This window comes from Balaenoptera borealis (assembly GCF_965194805.1).
Source record: "Balaenoptera borealis genome assembly, chromosome: 21".
In the NCBI taxonomy this organism is placed as follows: domain Eukaryota; kingdom Metazoa; phylum Chordata; class Mammalia; order Artiodactyla; family Balaenopteridae; genus Balaenoptera; species Balaenoptera borealis.
This window is the reverse complement of record NC_138880.1, coordinates 7168146-7186660: the sequence shown is the minus strand read 5'-3', so window position 1 is coordinate 7186660 and position 18515 is coordinate 7168146. Positions and strand designations below refer to the sequence as shown.

The 18515-nt window shown below is 42.6% G+C and overlaps 1 protein-coding gene across 3 annotated transcripts in view; it reads left to right on the top strand.

The window, feature by feature from the left end:
* The window catches only part of ZMAT4 (zinc finger matrin-type 4), a 422482-nt gene that overhangs the window by 338312 nt on the left and 65655 nt on the right, over positions 1 to 18515 (top strand). For 2 of the 3 annotated variants that reach the window (XM_082375085.1, XM_082375084.1), the window contains exon 7: positions 943 to 17686. In XM_082375085.1, the coding sequence (XP_082231211.1) occupies positions 943 to 958 (16 nt within the window). In that variant the 3' untranslated portion in view covers positions 959 to 17686. Of the gene's footprint in view, positions 1 to 942; positions 17687 to 18515 lie in introns of those variants that run through there. The other variant, XR_014239095.1, reaches the window with a different exon arrangement.

Genomic DNA, 18515 nt, shown 5'->3' with positions numbered 1-18515 from the left:
CAAGGATTTTGACATGCTCCAGCACTTTGCCGCCCTCCCCACTAAAATATAGCTTTAGGGTCAATGGCAATTGTTAGAAGATACTCTTTTGGCAGCCTCGTTGCAGCCAGAGGATACCTCCAATACTGTGAGAAAAATGCCCTTCACATCATGTCAACAAGCTTTTTGCCTTTGATTCTGATCTTTCCTAGAGTTCAACTCCCATGCTTGACAGCTGATGACCTTGGGCCATTAACTTAGCCAATTTCGGCCTCAGTGCTCTCACCTTTAAAATGGGGAGAAATGACATTAAAGGTGGATGAGGGGATTAAATTATCATGTAAAATAAATGTGAAAGTTTTGACACATGGTCGGCATGTAATACATGGAGGTGTCTTCTTACCATAAAGGAAAACACAACTAAAAACCCATTAAAAATTAGTTATCTATTTGATTTAAATCTATACTTTTGAGAGTAAAACCAGAATCAATTTCTTCCTATTTATCCAACTGAAAATTTGAATGAATTGAAGGGGGCTTATACTTCTTTGAAATCTAAATGCTATAATGTTGTTCTTCCCTCCCCAAAAGAGGGTTTGGCAAAGAGTGATACCTGAAACTTAAAGATGGGTGTTTGCAATACGCCGTATATAAAATTCAATTTATTATTTTAATTTTAAAGAACTTCCAGAATGAATTTAGTGTCTGGGTTGCCAGTATAGAGATATCTGTTTTCTTCTACATACACTGAAGTGACATTGGTAATTGAATTATTATATATGCATGTTATTTAGAACTTAAAAGATTCATCGTTATCAATTCAGCTTTATTTTAATTTGATGGCTAAAGTGGTATGGGGGATGGGAAGAGCTTAAGAGAAAGAGAGGGAAAGGGGGGTGGGGGGATAGATGAGAATATGTAATTATGAAAGAAGGTAAGACTGTATTTCCTTCTGTTTTATAGCCTGAAGAATAAGTAGTGAAAACATCAATCGAGAGATAAGGAAAAATAAGTCAGGATTTCTGTGCCGTGGAGAATCGCTTACCAGCCACAAGAAGAAGATTCTTTCTTGAACAATGAACATTTCTTATGAGGATTCACAGATTAACATATGACTAATTTAAGTTTTGGAGAGTGAATGAGCTTTCTTTCTTTCTTTTTTCTAATTTTGTGGTAAGTTATGATATTTGGATGGTTTTTTAAAATTCTTTCCTGATAATATATTTAGCACATGTTCTCAATTATAATCCTATAGCAAACAGCGGGAGCGTCATTCAAACTTAAAGACAGTGGAAAATCTCAATTTCCAATTTATTCTCAGATTTCTTCAACGTATAATTATTCTGTTAAATCCTTGCGGATCGAGATGTAAACCACTTCAATCATGAAATAAACTTTATTTTTTCATCTTGTTGACATGATTGGTGGCAACGTGCACAGAACCAGACAAATCACTATTAGTAGAAAATATATAATGGACACAAACTCTCATTTCACCTTCCAAAATGTGAGCCATCTTTGCCATCTGAGCAAGAATGAAGAGGGGAATCAAGGAGGAATCCTTATCTTTTTTTTCTGATCATTCAAACAACAGTTTCTCAAGGTTAAGCCAAGTCCTCTTTTGCAAGCTGCCAAAATAATAGCTTAGGAAAAGAATTAGTTTGCCTGCATGATGATCCTCTTAGGCAAAAATGTCTTAATAGCAGTTGACCTTGATGAAATGTTTTCCCAAAGGCATTCAAAAGAAGAATGATCAACCCCATATGAGAGGGAAATAAATGAAGGCTTTTTATGAAGTTGGCCTGAATTGTGGGCTTTCGTGTAGGGCACTGATGATTTGGAAAAAAGTGAGTGAATTCTGAACAAATGACCGCCTTGGGTACTGAGGTCACCTAGTCCTCTGTTTCTCACTGAAGTCCTTTTGCTGAACTGAGATTCAACCACTTCTTTAGAGAGAACGCCACTGGCCAATATGGCAGACTGGAAAACCATTACTCTCTGATGGGGACTATCTCGGAGATTTAAATTTCTAGGTTGAAATCTTCTCCATGGCGAGTGGATTTGGAGTCCTACAGGCTGGCTGCAAAGCTGGGCATTTAAATGCTTCTATTCTGGATGCTTCTTAGGGCCTGGCTTACCTTTGTACATTGTGACTCCAGCCGATTGATCTCTTGGTGTCAGGATTTTCTGTATGTCTGTGATTTTTCCACAGAGAGCTGAGGTCGTTAAAACTCAGTGAGCAATAAATGAAATGACTTAGACATGCACAGCGTTGTTATGAAGGTGTTTGCAATTTGGCACCGTTCTCTTGAGAAGGGTCCACTCAGGAGAGACCAGGCTTGTCAGTTTCCGTGTCTGCAGAGAGAAGAGGCCGCGCCAGCCGCACCAGTCATGGGCCATCCCTTGGGAAGGAAGAAGGCTTTGAAAGGAAGCAATCTATTTTTCTGTTTTGGAAAGCACACAAAAGAGGTACAAACCTCCAATGATGACTTTTCTTCAAGTGTGTAAAATAAGACTTTCTTTGTCAATTCTGCTGTAAAATAAGCATTGTCCAAGTAAAAAAAAAAAAAGAAAGAAAGAAAATAAGTCTGTTTCTGTTTGTGAGCGAGCTCATATCCTTAAGCGTTTTTTGTTGTTGTTGTTATTGTTGTTAATAACAATATAGACACGCCTATGAACGTAGATCTCTTTTGCTTTTCAGAAGGGCTGTGCCACACCCTTTATAGATAAGCTCCCAGATATAATAATCAGATTATTTCAGAATTCCTCATCTAAATACCATTGCTCTTTGGCAATCTGTCCAGTGCAAGTGAATACCCTACCAGAGGTCTGTGGTTTGTTTTCAGATTTCTTTTTTTTCTGCCCCTGCAGATAAAGGGAACTGTCCTTCCAGTGTACCATGGAAGTGACGTTTTCTGTGATGAATGTTATTTATATTTGGGGAAGTCTTGAATGGAAGCATCTCTGCTGGGGAAGCTAGCTACTTGTTGTTTCTGTTCCTTTTTTGGGGGGTATGGTTATACTTGTTTAATTAGGTCGTGTCTTACCTTCCAATTTCATTAGGAACAACGGAACTGAGATGTAAGGGAACTATTTTCAAATAGCCAAGTTAATTCTGGTGGAGAGGAAGAGCCCCCTGCAGATCTGCTGCTCTGGAAGGACCTTCTGATTACAGCAGAGATTCCGGGAAAGAGAAGAGTCCAGGAATTTCCTGTAAAATCTCAATTTAAGGGAACTGGGGGAGAACGCTATCTATTTGAAAGAGTGAGAATATCCAGATCATCAATATTTAAAGTATTTGCACTGTTCCAGAGTATTTGTAGCCATGTCAACTAGACTAACCAGCGAATGCCCATTTGAAGTTTGACTCCCATGAGAGAAAAATGGTTCGGAGTTAACACACAAGCCTAATGGTGTTCTTACGTTAGTGTGAAATGTTTGTATTTAAAAGGATCCTTGCTAAGAGGTTGAAATAGTCCATGTCTTCTCAGGGAGATAGAATCTCCTACAGTGCTGGGCATGTAGTGCACTTGCTTTACAGAGTTTTTCCTCTTTAACTACAGAGGAAACCTTCAGGCTGGCTCCTGGGCCATTGGCCACAAATGCCACAGGAATGAGACCCAAGTTAATGAGCTTTCATTGCACATAGTCTCCGCAGCCCAACACACTCATAAATATGATCATAAAGCAATCTGCTAAGTAGAGAGGACTCCAGTGATCCCTTTGGCTGATAAAAGTAGTAACAAAACTCATCAGCAGTTGCTTGACTACAAAGACCAATAGAATTTGTTTTTCCTTTACCTTTTAGATGACATATAAACATACATGGGAACTGCAGGAGTCTTTATACCTTTCCATTGACCTGAGTTTATTAGACCAATCAGACCAAGAGAAGAAAAACATGAGATAGATGAAAAAAATGCTAATACTCCCACTGGGAAATTTGAGCCCTGGGGTCATTGGGGTGGGCAGGTCTCACACCTCTTCCGAAGCTGATCTTTGAGTGAGGAGGTTCTGACAGGTCACATGAGCACAGCATATTGGAACTCCAATAAGAAAATAACCTTTCTTAACTGTCAGGTAATAAAGTAACTACCCTTTCTATGTTCCATCCAAGCTAAATATTCATCGTTCATTTGACCAGATCGTACAAAGAATCGATGGTTGTTCTTTTGTCACCAGAATGAGAATGGTCTGATCAACATACTATTGTGGGGATGGATTTTTTTTCTTTTCCTGCTTCTTACCTAATTTACTCATCCTAAAGTCATGCTAAACTACCTCATAGGTTTGTGGTGTGGATTTGCTAATTAATACATGTCAAGTGCTTAAAAATATAAATCTCTGGATAAATGTTGCCTTAGTTTTCTAGTTTAAGATATGCATGTCAAATGAACTATCTGGTTATTTCATTGTTATCTTCATGTTGATAAATTTGACTTGAAATTTCGTATACAAATATTTTGATGTGAAATGAAATTTTGAGAGTCCCAGCATGGACTGAGAACATCTAACTCAAGTCTGGCAAACGTAGCCCCTAAGGAAACAAAAAGTACCTAGAAGCAAAACCAAAATGTTTTCTTAAGCAGATTTTAAAGCGGGTGTTCTCCCAGGTGGGGTGGAGAGGAGGTCAACACTTATTTTAAAGAGTGTATTAAGTCATTTGCACTATAATAGTTTAAATGCCAAAAATGGTCAGTGATTTATGTTGAAAAATCAATTAGAATGGGGTGAAGGTTATGCCTATATAACGTAACCCTTAATTCCTTCCCATGTTGAGTTAAAGAGGGAGGAGTCATGATTAGTCCATATATTTTGGAACACCTCCCTGCAAGAGAGACTGGGCAGAAGAATGTCTGCCTTGGTTTGTTTCTTCCTAGAAAAATGGTGAACACTGGTTGTTTTTTTTAAAAAAGGATATAGCCTAAGAGAAAGGAAAGGAATTAAAATCTGACAGATTCTTCGTAATGTCATTTGAAGGCTCAATGGCAATGAGTTAAAAAGAAATTTTCCTGCTGGCTCTACTTGGTTACCATTTTTCCCTGTATGATTAATTACTCCTTAGTCACCATTCTGAGGAGCAGTTTTATTTGCTAATTTCAAATGTCTCAACTTCATTAGCAATTCATTCTGACCTTTAAAAACCACATTCTATAATCTTCAAATTATATGAGTGAAGGAAAAAAAAAAACCTTATTTTCCCTGTCCCCCAACCTCCAACTATCATGCACAGGTTACCATTGTGAAGAACAGTCAAACTACTTGTCGTGTGCTAAACTGTCACATCAACAGTGGTTCTTTGAAGTCCAAGCTCAAGTTCTCTCATCCCACAGGTGGTCACCAGGATCAGGCTGATTCAACTTCAGAAAGTTGAAGTAATGCACAATGTAGTGCATTTGGCTGCTAAATTTATTCATTTCTTAATTAAAGGGAAAAAAGTGAAATTGCTATACACAATCATGGACTCCTCTCTTGAATCCTTGCTATTTTGAGAACTCTCAGTGCATTTTCTACTTGAAATGATTAAAAGTCTGACTGTAAGACCACCAGTGATGGGCAAGGTAAGGTTTCCTTGTGGCGGCCAACTCAGTGACCAAATGTCCTACTTTAAAATCAGTTTCTTATTGTATATTCTCATATTTCTTGCTATTGTCTTCATAGCTGGATGGAGTGTTAATCAGTATTCATAACAGCATCAGTACTGATGATTTTATCACTCAGACTCAAAGAGTTGCCATGCTGGGTCAACCCCATGTCCCATCAGTTTACTAATCTGGCCGTACGTAAATGGTTTGAAGAAGCTCAGAATGGAAGGATGTGATTGGCCTCCCTAATATTAGTTCCAAGAAAATTATGAATGCTGCATATGTATAAGCAAGGTAGTAGGGATGTTTTCCTCTTTTGTCAAAAAGATCATCTCTTTGGTGGAGCTTGAGAATAATGGAAAGAAGGGCAGTCATCTTGCAAGGAAGGCTACCTGCAGAAACTCTGAGAACTGTCAAAGCATTAGGAGGATCACACCCAGTAGAGAAAAGACATCCTCTGGCCTCCGGGGGTCCACAGTCAGCTGGAGGAGCATTAATGAATGGTTTGAGTTTTCCTTCCTTTTTTCTTCCACATTCAATCTTCTTTTCTCTTTCAGCTTTCATGTTGATTGGCAACAAGGACCACGCATTCAGAACTCCTCAGTGGTGTGTACTTTTCTCCACCCCTCTTGCTTAACTAGAGCATGTTGCTGTTAAAAAAAGTGATTAGTAAAAGGAAATACAGTCAGTGTATGGAGAATACTTGGCATTTTGGAGACATATTTTTTAAAAGCCAACAAGTTTCTACTTTTGACTAGGTATCTTTTTTAAAGCCTCTGTCTTCATTATCTTGTTCTTTACGACTTAATTTGAGGCCAGTTACGAGCTCATCTCCTACCTCTTTATATAAGCTACCATCTCTCAGTGCCCTTTAGGTATAGAGAGTTTAATTGTGATGAAAGCTAATCAGGTACCCTTTACAAGCCACCCATGGGGGTTTGTAATAAACTGAGTGTTCCACCCAGGGATTCCATCAGCCATTTACTTCTTTGATGGTACTGAGATGCAAATGAACTAAATACTTGAGTTATTTTCCAGTGACCCCCTGGTTCAGAAACTGCCTATCTTCCCAGATGAATGGTGAGCTCTCTCTGGGTGGATTTGGACTCAGTCCTTATCCATTTTTGTACAGTAACACATGTCTTGGTTACTATAGGGCCTTATCTCTGCAGATGTTGAATGCAAGACAGAGTACAGTTCCTACTTTTAGGAAATATCTGATATTATCTGATGTTGATGGGATTTGAAGAGAACAAACCAGTTTTCCTTTGCAATCATTCTTCTTTAGCCAAAGCTCTATTTTTTGAGAATAGAGATGGATACCCGAGGAGGGAAAAACCAAAACCAAAATCTATTTATCTTTTTTGCAAACTCTAGTAATTCAGTTTATAACAAGGACTAAAGGGGTTGTATGGGTTATGTTTATCATATGTGCATATATTGATTTAGTAATTATTTATTGAATAAAAAATTCCAGACAAAAGAGACACTATAAAAGAAATGATACAGAAGTTAAAAATAACTTGAATTTAGAATACAGTTCTGCCATTTATTTGCTCTATGATCTTGGGCAAGTTATGTAAGTTTTCTGAGCTTCAGTTTCTCAGTGTTTAAGGTGGAGCTAATGATACTTGTATTATAGGGTTGTAAAAATTGAACAAATTAACTATATGCATTTCTTCTTCTCCCCTCCTTCTACCATCCAACTAGCTAATAATTGTTTAATGTAAAACAGAGCCATTCAGTGTGAGTTGGAAAAGGCCTTTACGACTATCTTGCCCATCTCTCTCATTTTGACCATTCTTGTTTTTAAAAACACGTGATGAGATAGAACCTTGTATAGAAGAAGGTTGCAGCTAGTATAACTCCAGTGGGAAAGAGCTTCCCAGAAGAGCAGAGCCCAAAGCTTTCCAGAAGCTGTCAAAGTGAACTCCCCAGAGGCACCTTCATCTGTCTCACTCCCGCTGCACCCCTCCCCCATCCCCAGGTTCAAGCATCTCTGCCAGCCACCCCTCCCCCCAAGCATCTCTTCCAGTAGCTCTGTCTGCCTGTTGGGCTTTTACCTTGAACCAGGACCCACACTTGCAGCTACCAAGGAGTGCTCATGATCAGTTTGGCTCTAAACACAGAGAGATAAGACACGCATCTCCTCAACATATTTCCATAGGCAGAGCAGAGGTTAGCATATGTTTTTATACAGTATTTGTAATATAGCGTACATGTGTATATGCACATAAATATGAATCTGTTACAGCATGACCTATTCATTTCTATACTTTTTTTCTATTTTTGATAAGATGCAAGATGAATAGCACAGCTGTGGATTATTCCCCTTTGTTCCTTTGTCTCATGAGAGGAGCCATTTAACTGTAAAAATGAAGCTGGATTTATGACTGCCAGTCTGAGTGGTAATAAATGTCAGACAGACATTGCTGAGTCATAAACTTTGTGAGCTTGAGCCTAACCCACTGCATCAATCAGCTCATTACACATGAGCCCCCAACTCCAGAAAGTCAGCTGACTATGCGTGGACATGAGATCAAAGGACCCAGCTCTGTAAATATGTCTGCCCCTTTGGCACCCTAAATTTTTAATTGTTAGCTGATTAGAATTCCTTATGTGTTTGCTCAGAAATCTGCCCTCTGGTTCAAGTTCACAGCACAGATGCTAAAGAAGCATGGCCGGAATCCTCATCACTGGGTGTGGATGAGTGCTTTCTGGCGGGGTTGGAGCTGGCTTAGTTCTGCCCAGTCCCGTTAGGGACACAGTGGGTTTAGGAGTCCCACCCGACCCAGCCCCCGAGCCAATGAGAGCTGTACCCGGCAGTCAGTGCGGTTTGGACGCGTACTATAGCCTTCTGCCTGGAGCCTGCTGGACTTGAACTTTTCAGAGTCAATATTCCAACCACATCAGGCTGCAGTGTCTCTGGACAGCCCTCGATTCGTGTCTAGCTGCTGACTGCTCTGCTTGGTCCGCATTCCTGGAGTCTGATCCCAGCAAAGAAGGTGTGTTCATTTCACCAGCTCCCTCCATCCTGATGACGTGTCCTACTGACTCCTTCCTTGAAGACAGGGGTCCTGTTCGTTCTCTGCACCAGCCATCCTTAGCTTACAACCCTCTTCCTGATATTCTTCTCATCATCAGTGGATGGGGCCTTGATAGTCCTGACAAGTGGGGGGAAACACAGCCATGGCTTTATAAGATCCACGCACATTTTAAATATAGATACATCTTCACGGCTTCAATGATGTGAAGTTAAATACTTAACAGAAATGATCGTGAATTTAATTTGAAACTCTATGAATTAGGCGGCATTAAGGTGCAAGAAGGGAGTTGAAATGTAGGAAATTTAGGAGTTTTAGCCAGGCTCTGCCAGGTGAGAAATTGGGGCTTTTATAAAGCAAGCCGCTTTGCTCTCTCTAAGCCCAGATTTCTTGGGTAAAACAGTAGGGGAGGTATGGACAAGATGGTCTCAATTTCCGTGTCAAATAGGAAGTCGATGGAATAGTAAAGAAAGCGATCATGCCTTTTACTGTGGTACGGTGTGCTGAAGTAATACCTCCTCCGTTAGGGTTACTTCAGTTTTCAGGAATGTGAATTAAAGCAACTCAGAAAAATTAATACGACTAGATCACAGGAGGGCAACACCGATGCCACCTGCATCCTAAATGAAGTTTGCAATTACTTTGCCCACAATATTACACTATCAAAAACTCCCAAAGATGTCCAGAGGGTTTCTGGCATTTTACTCTGTGCACTTGGCAGTGACAGGAGGATACCTTGGGGCTGCTGTCACCATTCACCTCTCCTACGACAAGGCTCCGACTCACCGCTTCTTCATTTTCGTGACCCCGCAATTGTCCGGTGCGTCCCAGGTCTCAACTGACAGTGAGAAAGCACTTTAATTTTGTAACCAAATATGTCAAACAATTTAGCAACAACTAAAGAAAGAGCACGGACTCCAGGATCAAATCAACGTGGCGCTCGAGGGCAGCAGGAGGAAAAGTGGCATCCCAGCCACGGTGACGGTCTGTAGACTGTTCTGCAGCCTAGGTGTCACCAAAAACTCAGATGCGTGGCCACCATCCATCATTTTCAAGCGTCACCCCATGACCACCTGCCGCAGCCCAAGCAGCACGTCCTGTTGCTTCTCCCAGGCTTGAGTCAGAGGAAAACAGCACGCACCAGAGAGCCCTTTGAGAAGCAAGGAGGCAGCACCCTCCAGCCTGGTTTTAGGCGTGTTAGGAAACGTCTGTATGAGAAACAGAAGAGGCGGGGTGTTCATTCCTCAGATCAGAAGCAGCAGGGAGAGCAGGGCAGGGGAGTCGAGCTTTCCCACCCTGGGGCCCGGTGCCCAGCAGCTTTCAGGCTCTGGCTCCCCCCAACCATCCCCTTGGAATCAGGCTGATTATTGAGAGATGGAAATCACTGCCTGCTGCTGTGGAGAACGCCCACTTGGCGCCGGCTGGGACAAAGGGAACAATAGAGATAAGGCTTTGGAACACAGCCTACAGGAGACAAGAATCGCTCAGGTAATAACACCAGCCCCACGTGGCCTGAATGCTCTCCGCAGGGACAAACTTTTCTTGGGTAATCATGGTTGTTAGGATGGAGGATGTAAATAACGGGGAGAGTTTAAATTGAATATTTGACAGCACTGAAATCCTCTGAGCGTGCGTTGAATTTTTACTTAAAAAAAAAAAAAAAAGCTTTATTTACACGGAAGGCCTGCAAAGGCTTCAAACAAATCCCTTGTATCATTTAGGGGGAGAAATATTTTCTTTGTCCCTCACACTTGGAAATGACAGGTGCTGTCTCCTATGTAGGGGGGGAAGAAAAAGTCCCTTGGAAGTGGCTGTTTTAGGTGATTACTTAAGCCAATTTGCTTCTAAAAATGACAAGATTGGCAAACTGCCCATTAGCACATTGGCATATCAAATGATAATGATGTTCCCCAGGAAGATTAAAGCACTATATTGGTTTCCACTTCCTGGGCAGGGGGGTAGTGGAGGGAAGAAGGGGAGGCCTGGCTTCTGCAAAACGGCTGTAGCTACTCGAAGGTTCTAGATTGTTGGACAGGGGAGGAAAAGCAGGGGGATGGGAAAGTAGAATTCAGGCAAAATCAGGGCTTAAGAAGGAAAGGAGAAAAGTATGAGTTTTCAGACATTTCTTTAGCCATTTGATACAGGCTAAAGAGGAAAAGTTGAAACTGAACTTTCCCTGTATCACCTACACTGGGACAGGCGCACGGTTTGCAGGGTGCTTGTGGGTCATCCTCTGAGGTACCCCGACTGCAAGGTCTATAAAAGGCTCAGGTGTCAGTGTGCTAATTGCAGGTCTGTCACCCCCTCTGAGAATCTGGGAAAGGCCTTCTCTGTCCTTGCCCATCCAATGCAGAATGTGTAGGAGAGGACCCAGAAGTTCACCCCAGCCCATGCTGCAGCCTGTTCTCTGGATGCGTCCAGAAAAAAGAAAAAAAATCAAATGGAGGCCCCCCTCCACCTTCTGCAAAACAAACTGAGAGGGATAGCTCGCTCTGCTTGAGGCTTTCTGTCCCTTGTATGCACATTTTTTGACACAAGCCCTTTTAGAGAAGGAGATGCGGAGGGACCCTTCTGGCTGCCTGTCATTGCTGGCCCGCGGTGGAAACGTACCGCAGTGCAACCCTGCCTTGTTACCTCTCAGGTGCCCTCTCGTGTGAGGCACCCGGGCACCCCAGCATCCTGTGTCAGCAGGGCTGAGGAAGCAGCTGAGTCCGGGCAGAGACCCAGGGGACCGAGCAGACAGCCAGGGCTCGCACGGAAAGAACTGCTCAGATGGACGTTGCACGATTTTCAGACAACCTTGCAAAGCCAGGTGTCATTTGGAAAAGTGTTCCTATCCAGCGACAGGGCACGGTCTGAACACGGATTTGTGGAAAAGACTGAGCAGCAGGTCAGAAGTTGCCAGGGAAGAGACTGGAAAGAGAGGGGCTGGGTCCCAGCCATCCGGGTGAAAAATGCATCAAGGGCTGGTCCGGGTAACACTGGTGTGCTGTCTGTGGTTGGCCGTGGTTCCTCAGCTGGCAGGGCAGGTGGCTATACCCTGCTGGCCCCAGATTGAGCAGGGCCCCCAAGCAGGGGGTGAGAGCCAAGAGAGGACACAGAATTGAAGACGATGCAAAGTCAAAGGCAGAGCAAAGGATGGAGCGCAGAACCTCACGGGAGGCGCCCGGAAGCAGCACCACTGAGACCAAGCCAGCCACCCGTAGGGCAGGGCTTCCCAGAGGGGACCCAGCTTCCCCCGACATCCACAAAATTCTACCAGATAGCTGGATGTTGCTCCAACATTATTTCAGATTTCTCTACGTGTTCCTGAGCGGTTCTGCCCCTGGGATGTTGATGGGCTCTGCTCCCAACTGCTGGGGACTGAGTAAATGGCAGATTTCTGCACCAGCCCATTATTGGTGGGTGGTCAGCTTAGCCTAGATGTTCAAGACACAAGACACATGGATGACGCAGGTCCTTCAGGGTCTACCTCAGTGGGCACGAGGCTGCTGCTAAACATCTCCCTAGTAAGAGACAACCTTGGGGAATTAGGGCAGCCGAGAGGGGCAGATGGGTTAACGGCTGCCTGGAGGTGGTAACTTAGGGTTTTTGTCAACTCTCAAATCAGCATTGAAAAACAGACCTATTTTGTGGGTGACATTCTGTGCTGTTGTAGGTCTTATTTCAATGCATTTCGGATGCTTAAAGTACAGTACAGACATTCTCACAGGTTAAGGAGAAAGCTGTGTTTAACTGTCACAAACTTAAAGCTCTAATTAGAACTGCATTTGCTAATTACATAATTCGTATTTAAATTGATAAACCTAGAAAAATGAAACTGCTTATTGTACTGAGGGACCAACAGAACTGTGTAAGAGTAATGTGAAGCTCTCAAACACATAAACAGAATGCTTTCCATTTGATTAAATGTGTTCCTTTAGTCAAAAGGTGTTCCTCTATTCACAAAAAAGTAACTTGTCATGTCATTTTCCTATAATTGTTTGTGAAATATTCCAGGCCAGTTCAAGCCATCAATAGAGTCAGTGTCTTATGGCTTTAACTATGTTTTGGGAACATCTACGCTTTGTCCTTCTGAAAATCTCCCCCCTCCCCAAATCTGGGGAAATAGATGAAGTCAAATCACTCTGTCGGGTGGGGCAACGAGTTGGTTCTTTACACATTTGCAGAAAGCTATAGATCATCCTTGGGCTCTTTCAATGAGGAAAGTCTGTTAAATATAGTAACTTGGGCAAAAGAAGATTAGCTAGACCTCATTAATCCTCCTCTACAAGTGAGCGAAAATGACTTCTGTGAGAGGCTGAAGGCAGAGAACTGGTTATTTCCATCCGTGTGCTGTTGGAGTGATTGTTGTCTTGGAAACGTGAAGGCCATCACACATGGAAACATGATAGATGGTGAGAAGTAATTGACAAAACCATAGCTAACGTGTGCCTGTTGAACTTGGGCAGAGTCTCTTAAAAATGAATCAGAGGGAAGGAGAGGCTTGCTGGCAGACATGTCCTCACGTAGGGCCTGTAGCATCTTTCTCTAAGACAAGGTCCTTGTGACATCCCTACTCCCTTATAGCTGTATAGTTCTTGGAGTGTGTACCAACCTCCAGCTGAGTGAAATGAGGCAAAGAATCGTAGAGGATTCACCCAAAGTCCCGGCTGACTAGTGGCAGAATTAGGGCCAGAACCCAGGTGGTGTGATCACTCCCTAAACTATGGTACTTGGTGTTTCCTGAACCAGAGCTTGGGCGGGGGCTTGCCCAGATAACAGCCTTGGTCTCTGCCAAATCAGGCCCCCAGAATGCCTTATGCACCCCTGAGGTTTGAGAACTCAGGAAAAGAGCCCCAAAGAGAAACCCAGACTCTATAAGGCTCCAAAATATTTGTGATCCCTAACTGATAATGAGAGGGCTTAACCTACAACCCCAGGTATATTCCCAACAGAAAGGGGAGACCACCCTTCACAACTGGACACACAGAGACTTCTTCCCTGATGAAGTTCCCAGGAGAACTAGTCAGTTTCCTTTGGCCTTAAACCAATAGGCTACCAGGGCGGGGCTCCCACACGTGTTTTGTTTCTGTGGCCCCTCCCACATTTGCCCTGCTTCTCCGTGACCCTGCCCCTCTCCTGAGCCAACCACACAGAGGCCAATGCTGCTTTTGGTTAATCACTTCTTCCCCACGTTTCTGGGTTATCGCTGATACACAGTTTGCTCTTTCAGAATCCTTGTAACAGTCCAATGGCTCATTTCCACAAACACAAGCACACGCAGTATTTGTCATTTAAAAAAAATCCACTTTTAATTTATTCATGCATCATCTTTACTTTTCTCCCCATTCCTAACCAAATGTCTCTTCTTACTGGTGTTTTCAACACCTTCTCCCTGAGTAGTCACTGGACACGTTAAGCTTAATCATGTTCGCAAGACACTTCAATACAAAGTCCAAACATAACGAAACCAATCAACCAACCAAAGACAATGGCTTGGGCTACCGTGTGAGAACATAAAGTGGCTTCTTTTGAAGGCAACCCAAATGGATGCTCTTTTGCTCTGGAATGTAGCCCTGTTTATTCTGAATGTTATTATTTGACAGTGTGTGAGCAGAAAAGCACCCATAGCTGAGTGGTAACAAGCAATAACCAGGCCCTGAACTGTTGCCTAGATGTTGAAAGAGTGAGCAAAGCTGTTCCACTCTGGGGCCAGGGTCCCTCCGATGTGTATAAGATGTGTCCTGAACGCTTTCAGCTTTCCATCTGCCTGAGCACCAATTTTTCTCATGAGCAAAGCCCGACTCTGCCCCGCAACCAATAAGACGATTAGAGGTCAGAACAACAATGGCCTTCCATTCATCCCCGGCTAAGTCCTCCTCCTGTGGGCCTCTAGGGCAGCCCGGGAACCTCTGTCACCCTCCCCAGCATGGGATCTGAGGACGGGAGGGAATACTCCCTACCAGCCTTCTGAAAGGAAGGCCAGCTCTGGCCTTTATTCCTGCCAATTCCTCTCTTTGGAGCAGAATTCAAACATGACCCCAGCTCTGCCCATTTTTTTTTCCATCTGCCATTTGCGCTTTCAAAGCTTCACCCCCATACTCTTATCTAAGACTGGATCCTTGATTTCCACATCTGTCATCTAGGTATAATAATACCTACTCTAAAGTACAGTGGTGAGGATTTAATAAGACAATATTTGTCAATGTGATTAGTGCTAATTCTTACCCAAAGTATTTCAGAATGGTTTTGGGTATAAGTGTCACAGCTATTATATATTTATTATAGCTTATATATCTAACATTGTGAACTAACCTTCCTTATCTGGGTTAATACTTTATATTTTATTTTCTATTGTTAAGATTGTCCCACTCTTCTTACTTTAAATTTTAATTTTTTCTGCTTTGTTTTTGCTCACTCTATCCCACCCCACTACCCCTGTCTTTTAGCTTCTTATGTCATTTTATTTTAGATGTGGGTTTGGTTTCTTTTTTTTTTTTTTAATCACTACTGGGAGTCTTTTTCTTTTACCAGGAGAATTAAACCATTACCTATTTTGGCATTTCAGGAAATTTAGTCTGAGGTCTTTTTGCTTTACATTTTGTATGTTTCCTTTGTGTTCTCTAAGTTACATGCACTGTTTCCTTTCTTTTCCTCTAGTCATTTGTAATTTAAATAAAATTTAAATTTTGTAATGGTTACCTTTAAGTTTCTCTAAGCATATACTCAAATCTATAGTTCCTTAATTCTTGATGCAAAAAAAGTCAATTCCCCCTAACTTGACTTTAAAGAAATCAGCATGATTTAAGTCAAAATTGTTCCATCCTCTTGGCCCCCTCCAAGGAAACCCCACTGTGAATGTTGTTCAGTTGTGTTCTGAGACCTCATGCAGAAGAGGAAGATTAGTCTAGTCTGATTTTCTATTAGCAAGAGTTTAAACACATAGTTTTTGTTTGTGTTTTCATGTATCAGGAAGTTGAGATGTGGGCCATCCAGGGCTAGTACAGCTACTCAAGGATGTTTTCAAGATTCCAGATTCTTTTTGTCCTTCTCTAGCTTTTGTCCTTGTGTTTCTGGCCTGACTTTTGATCTAGGGATGCAAAGATCAATAAGGCACACTTCTTGCTCTCAAGGTGCTCACAGAGTAGTAGGTACAGTGGATAAAATAAGCCGTAGATTCTTTGACACTGTCCTCCTTTTGGAATCCAGACTGGCTTTGACCATGAGAATATGGCAGACGCGATGCAGTGCCAAGTTTGGGTCCAGGACCTTGCAGATAGGTGGTTTCCAGTTCCTTTCTCTCACAGAGCCCTGGGCCACCATGTAGGAAGTCCGACCACTCTGCTGAGTGGGCCACGTGGAGACCGGGAAGACGAATGGGGTGGATGAGGCGCCTGACCGGAGCCCAGCCTTCCAGACGTCCCCACCAAGTGCAGACATGTGACTGAAGCTGCCTGGACTTTCCAGAGGAGAACAGCTGCCGACTGCCTGCTGCCAGCTGACCCCTTGGACACCATGTGGAGTTAACAATTCATGCAGCAAGCCCTGTCTGAATTCTTGACCCATCACATCGTGAGATAAGATAAAATGATCATTTGAAGCAAAGTAGTATTGGAATAATTTGCTACACAGAAATAGATTACGAACAGGGATGTGTAAGTAAACAGACAAGTATAAGACAGTATGAAAGGTGAGGGGTAGCTGCTTAGGAGAACAGAGTTCAGTAGTGAATTAAACAAATTTATAGTTTTAGGCTTTTTGTTAGTTAGAAAGAAGTAATAATAGGCACCTCTTTCTAACCAACAGGTAGCCTAAAACTATATGTATGCAGTTGAACAACATGGGTTTGAATTGCCAGGTCCACTTACGGGCAGGTTTTGTTCAATGAATACCTACTGCAGTACCTGTGGTTGATTGAATTCCCAGATGCAGAGGAACTCTGGATATGTAAGTCAGTGGACGTAAGTCACACGCGGATTCGCAACTGCACCCCAACCCCCATGTTGTTCAGAGTCAACTGTTTTTTTTTTTCAATTTCATGTATTTCTGTAATTATTAGTCAGGTCTCTTTTCTGTGGCAGGTGGTAGAAGTCTATTTCAAATCAGCTGGAGCAAAAGAACTGAGAAAAAGGAACTCCAGGGTAGCGTCCAGAGGCCCAGGGAAGCCACAGGGTCCAGTGTAGGGACCACTCTCTCCATGACCTTCCCAGCTGTTCCATCTGGATTCCTTTCTGCTTGCTTCCTACTCAGACTGGTTCTCTTCACAGGGGCGAGAAGGGAAGGTGGCCGATGACAGAACAGAAGGAAAACGCCTTCCCCCTGTGTATTTTTTTTTTTTTTTTGTCTGCACTGGGACTTCGTTGTTGCGCGCATGGGCTTTCTCTAGTTGTGGCGAGCAGGGGCTTCTCTTGTTGCGGAGCATGGGCTCCAGGCACGCGGGCTTCAGTAGTTGTGGCTCGCGGGCTCTAGCGCGCAGGCTCAGTAGTTGTGGCGCACCGGCTTCGTTGCTCCGTGGCGTGTGGGATCTTCCCGGACCAGGGCTCGAACCCATGTCCCCTGCATTGGCAGGCGGATTCTTAACCACTGCGCCACCAGGGAAGTCCCCCCCTGTGTATTTTTAGAAACAGTCTTCGGGAGGACTGGCCAGCCTTGGCTCATGCACTCCTGTGCTCTGAGGGTAAGGAATGGAGTCAATGGGAAGAAGGTCCACGGGCACATCACAGACACAGCTGGAAACAGCACTGAGACATCATCACTACTGTCAGAAGATGCTCTACCAGAACTTACAAACTCTGAAGAATTTCCAGAAAAGAGCTTTTTGAAAATAAACAAAATTCAGTATATTGCAGAGCAGCATTACTTCAAAAATACAGGTTATTAGGTATATTAAAATGATTATTAGGTTCCTACTAGGTGCAAAGCACACTACAGACGCTAAGCAAGATTAAAATGAAGAATTTGACCTTAAGAATCTTTGGATCCAGTTTTATCACGATCCATTAAACTGTAACAGTTTTAACAGTCATAAAAGATGTAACTGTGAAAAATTATAGCCTACTTTGGACCAATTTCTGAATATTGTTAAAAATGTAGTTTTATGAAGGGTTCAAAATGTAATTACCTTGAATAAATCTGTGAAAGAAATGCTGGAGAGGCCATACCGTCCATATTTTATTTTATTTTGTTTTTATTTTTTGGCTGCATGGCTTGTGGGATCTTGGTTACCTGGGCCCCAGGCATTGGAAGCTCGGAGTCCTAACCACTGGACCTCCAGGGAATTCCCAATAGCATCCTTTTTTTTCTTTTTTTTTTTTAGGAATGAGGCTTGGCCCCATAACTTACACAAATTTTTTAAAAATTTATTTAATTAATTTATTTTTGACTGCATTGGGTCTTCATTGCTGCGCGTGGGCTTTCTCTAGTTGCAGTGAGCAGGGGCTACTCTTCGTTGCAGTGAGTGGGCTTCTCACTGAGGTGGCTTCTCTTGTTGTGGAGCACAGGCTCTAGGCGCACAGGCTTCAGTAGTTGTGGTTCATGGGCTCTAGAGCACAGGCTCAGTAGTTGTGGCTCACGGGCTTAGTTGCTCCACGGCATGTGGGATCTTCCCGCACCAGGGCTTGAACCCGTGTTCAAATGGATTTTATTGATGGAATATTGAATATTGAGGAACAAATAGACATCCTTTCAAACACATGTTATTTTATTTACTTTATTAAATTATTAGTTTAAAACATTTTTATTATTTTAAGATTGACTCTATTCTATAAAAATCCAGTAAAAGACTGCAGATGAGTGAAAACTCTGTGACTGTAGTGTGTGTACACGGTTGACTGTCAAGAGTGATATTAAGGTAATTTATAGAAATATTAAATTTGTTGTTCTTCATATATCATCTACTTTTGAGGGCAGTTAGGTGAAGAGAGAT